Source organism: Apium graveolens, chromosome 10 (assembly GCF_009905375.1).
Source record: "Apium graveolens cultivar Ventura chromosome 10, ASM990537v1, whole genome shotgun sequence".
NCBI classification, from domain to species: domain Eukaryota; kingdom Viridiplantae; phylum Streptophyta; class Magnoliopsida; order Apiales; family Apiaceae; genus Apium; species Apium graveolens.
Genome location: NC_133656.1, coordinates 127946068 through 127949404, shown reverse-complemented (window position 1 = coordinate 127949404; position 3337 = coordinate 127946068). Strand labels below are relative to the sequence as shown.

General features: G+C 34.9%; 1 protein-coding gene across 1 annotated transcript; it reads right to left on the bottom strand.

Annotated features, from left to right (window-relative positions):
- Window positions 1-233: 233 nt before the first annotated feature.
- LOC141688848 (transcription factor DIVARICATA-like) lies at window positions 234-2561 on the bottom strand. The gene is made up of 2 exons (XM_074492973.1): window positions 1497-2561; window positions 234-1039 (listed from the first exon to the last, which is right to left on the bottom strand). The coding sequence occupies exons 1-2, from the start codon at window positions 1907-1909 to the stop codon at window positions 559-561; spliced, it is 894 nt and encodes a 297-aa protein (XP_074349074.1). The 5' UTR covers window positions 1910-2561; the 3' UTR covers window positions 234-558.
- Window positions 2562-3337: the final 776 nt, after the last annotated feature.

The window sequence follows — 3337 nt, the reverse complement described above, 5'->3', positions numbered from 1 at the left end:
TCATTTCATGTGTAGCCATAAGTAGCCATCAGCTAGATCCATTACTTCCCCCCCTCAGTTGACAATTTTTACTTCATACAAGGTGTTATAAAGATTATTGTGTTCTGAGACATAATTCTTATAGTACAAGAGTGTCGGCGTAATTGAATGTAAATGTCATCAATCATTTGAACTTAATATTACAAGATATAGAGAAATAACCAGGTAGAATTAAGTGCAAAAAGGCTCGCGTATTAGAAGGGTCTGGGGGCCATGGGGAGGGGTCTGATACATTTGACCATTGCGCCAAGTAAGACCTTTTAAAATGCAAAATAAAATACTAGAATCAATTACGAGCTGCACTGCATGATCAAAGACCACAGATGATTTTTCAGTTCTGCATTCAGATCAAATAGGTATTTCAGCTACATAAAATGGACTTGCATAGATGTTCTTACAAAAAATAAAAGGCTCTTTGAAAGAACCAATATATTCAAAGCAAGGTTTGAAAGCAAATCCTTATACATTAGCGTAAATCCTGATTGATTCTTGAAACAAGATTTTATCTGTTTCAAAAGTTTATCCTCCTTGTCGGGGTTGAGCCCAAGAAACTGGATTGTATACACCAAACTGAGGTCCTTGTAAAAAGCTTTTGTGCAAATCATAAGTAGAGTTATCGTTAAAAGCTTCAATCTTCATTCTATTTGGCATGTCAAAAGCCATGACTGCTCCTTGATTTTGCATGTTCCAGTCATGTAATGCTTTTCCCATGTCAATTTTACTAGTAGAATCTTGTTGATGCTGCTGCGCGGCTGTTACAAATTTATTCGGTGAACGAGGCTTGAAGTTGTCCAGTGATGTAGATTTGGTGTCTGCGAGATTGACTGTTGTGATATCATGAATGCTTGATCTCCTCTTATCTTTGCCTCCTGAGAGTTGTCTAATGAAATACTTCTGAGCATGACTTGCCACTTGTGTTGGAGTCCTAGAAGTCACAAAATTCCGAGAAATATTTCTCCAGTCCCCTTTACCATACTTTTTAAGTCCCATCAGAAATTGCCTGAATTTAGTCATGAACAGAAAACATCAGAAATACTTTTAACATTTATACAGAAATGTTAACAAAATATAAACATTGCAATCTTTAGCATCCTTTATAACTGCAAGTCTATGCAATGTAATAGATCATATCTATAGAACAGTATGTAAAGCCTGCAAATATTCACTTCTGCACCACACAGAAAAGTTCTTCTACAATCTACAAACCATTTCATCTACTGAAATTACTATCAAAATTTTATGACATTTGATACTAATTAGGCGGGTTCCCCTCCACGATTTACCTCTGTTCATATACAACAATTTAAATATGATATACTGACTTAAAGTATATCATAATCGTGCTTAGACTGCCTTTTAAAATGTTAACAAACTGCACATGTAGAGATTAATTTTTTAATTAAGGGAACATATAATTACAATAATGGACTAATTCTTTGATAAAATAAACTACATACCTGTGTTCTTCCTCTGTCCATGCCACACCTTTCTTCCTTTCTTGATCACAGGTCCGATCCGACGAGCTTCTTTTTTCACCTGGAACATAAAACTGTTTCAACCCTTCAAAGCCTTGATTATTGATCCATTCAAATTCAAAAGACTGATCACTTGCATATCCCGGAACCGGAATTAGTCCAGCTTCGATTACACTAACATCTTCTTCCAATTCTTTATACTGTTTGATCACATCATTCACAGTTTTCCCTGGGATCATTGCAGCTATATTGTACCATCTATCTGGAGTATCCTTATCAAACAAAGCTAGTGCATTCTCAAACTGCTTATTCTCTTCTGAGGTCCATTTCGTCATCTTGCTTTCAAAAAGCCAGTTCGAATTAGCCCTTGAGAGATTTTCGAGACCTTCATTCATTGTTCTATGATCACACCACAAATGTCGAAAATAAGTGAACAGACTAAAAACTCTAAATTTATTTGTTCTGCCACTTTATGCACAGATAAACTGCACAAGAACTAGTGGTTTCAATGAGCAGACATATATTCAAAGAGCATTTCAAAGGGAATAACATGAAGATACATTTATACAATTTTTATTTTGACATAAGCATCAGATGAGGAGGTTAAAAAAGACCCAAATTTCCCAAACTCAAGAAGATGCAGAAAAATCAGATCTTGGCTGTGAAAAATAAATACCATAAATGGCATAAATTAGATCTAAAAACAAGAACTTCAAGAACCAAAAAGGAAAAGAACAAGAAAACTGTTGAGAGAGTTGAGCAAGTAATGCTAATATTAGTTGATCACAGAGCTGTAAATTGAACAGGGGCTGAGGCCCTCAAGTGTGAAAAAACAACAGTGAACATAAAAAGTATTATGACAAGAAGTACTATATATAAAGTGTGCTGAAAGAAGAGTAAATCTAAATTTGTCAGCAACTTGTACTTGTTGTTTGTAAGAAGGAGAGATCTACAGGACTAGAAATATTATTACAGTACTAGGTGAAATGAAAGATTTGAAAGATCATAGGTGTTGGAATATGATTGGCTAAGATGTTGTTTTGGGAAACTGTGGAAATGTAATATAATGATGCACACACACGCATAACATAACTGCCCAATCAAGAACCAAAGGGGCAATGTGTCAGATGCTGTATTAGTTGTGTATGACTGATATGACTCTTTTGGTTATTTTAAATTAAAGAATCTCACAGTTTGGGAATGATGGTGGAGTTGATATTTAGCTGTAAAACTCCTGGCTTTGTCAGTTTTTATGCTTCATGTAAAAACATGTGCCTCTATAATGTTCTCATAATCAACGATTATTTCTTAGTTTTCTGAATTCCCATTTTTTTTTGTAACAAGAGATTGAAGTCTCGAGTCCAGGCACATCCGATACCATAGTTTCTTTGTCACGGGATGTCAAGGATTCGAGACATAATAGACTCTTGTCACGAAAGGAGAGGGATATCGAATTAGGCTGCAGGATTAGCTGCTTTTGCACCTGTCTACGTTAGCTAACTTATAATTTTATTTTCTAGAAAGTCTCCTCTGCTTCATTTTCTCCATTCTTGTTACCAATGTGTTGACTATACATTACATTCCAATAATTGTTTACATTTTTCATGCCCATGCTTCTCATTTATATCACTTAAGAGCTGAATGTCCAAATATGCGTTCTTTGATTTTGAAGTTGCAAAAACCTGGTTGAGTTCTCGTCTATTTACAATTCTATATGTAGTTACAAGTTGTAACTTGTAAACCTGGATAAACAAGCAGTTCATAAATCATAGTTTATTAGCTTTGATTTTAAGGGTATGCAAGATTACTCTTCTCCCAAAAAA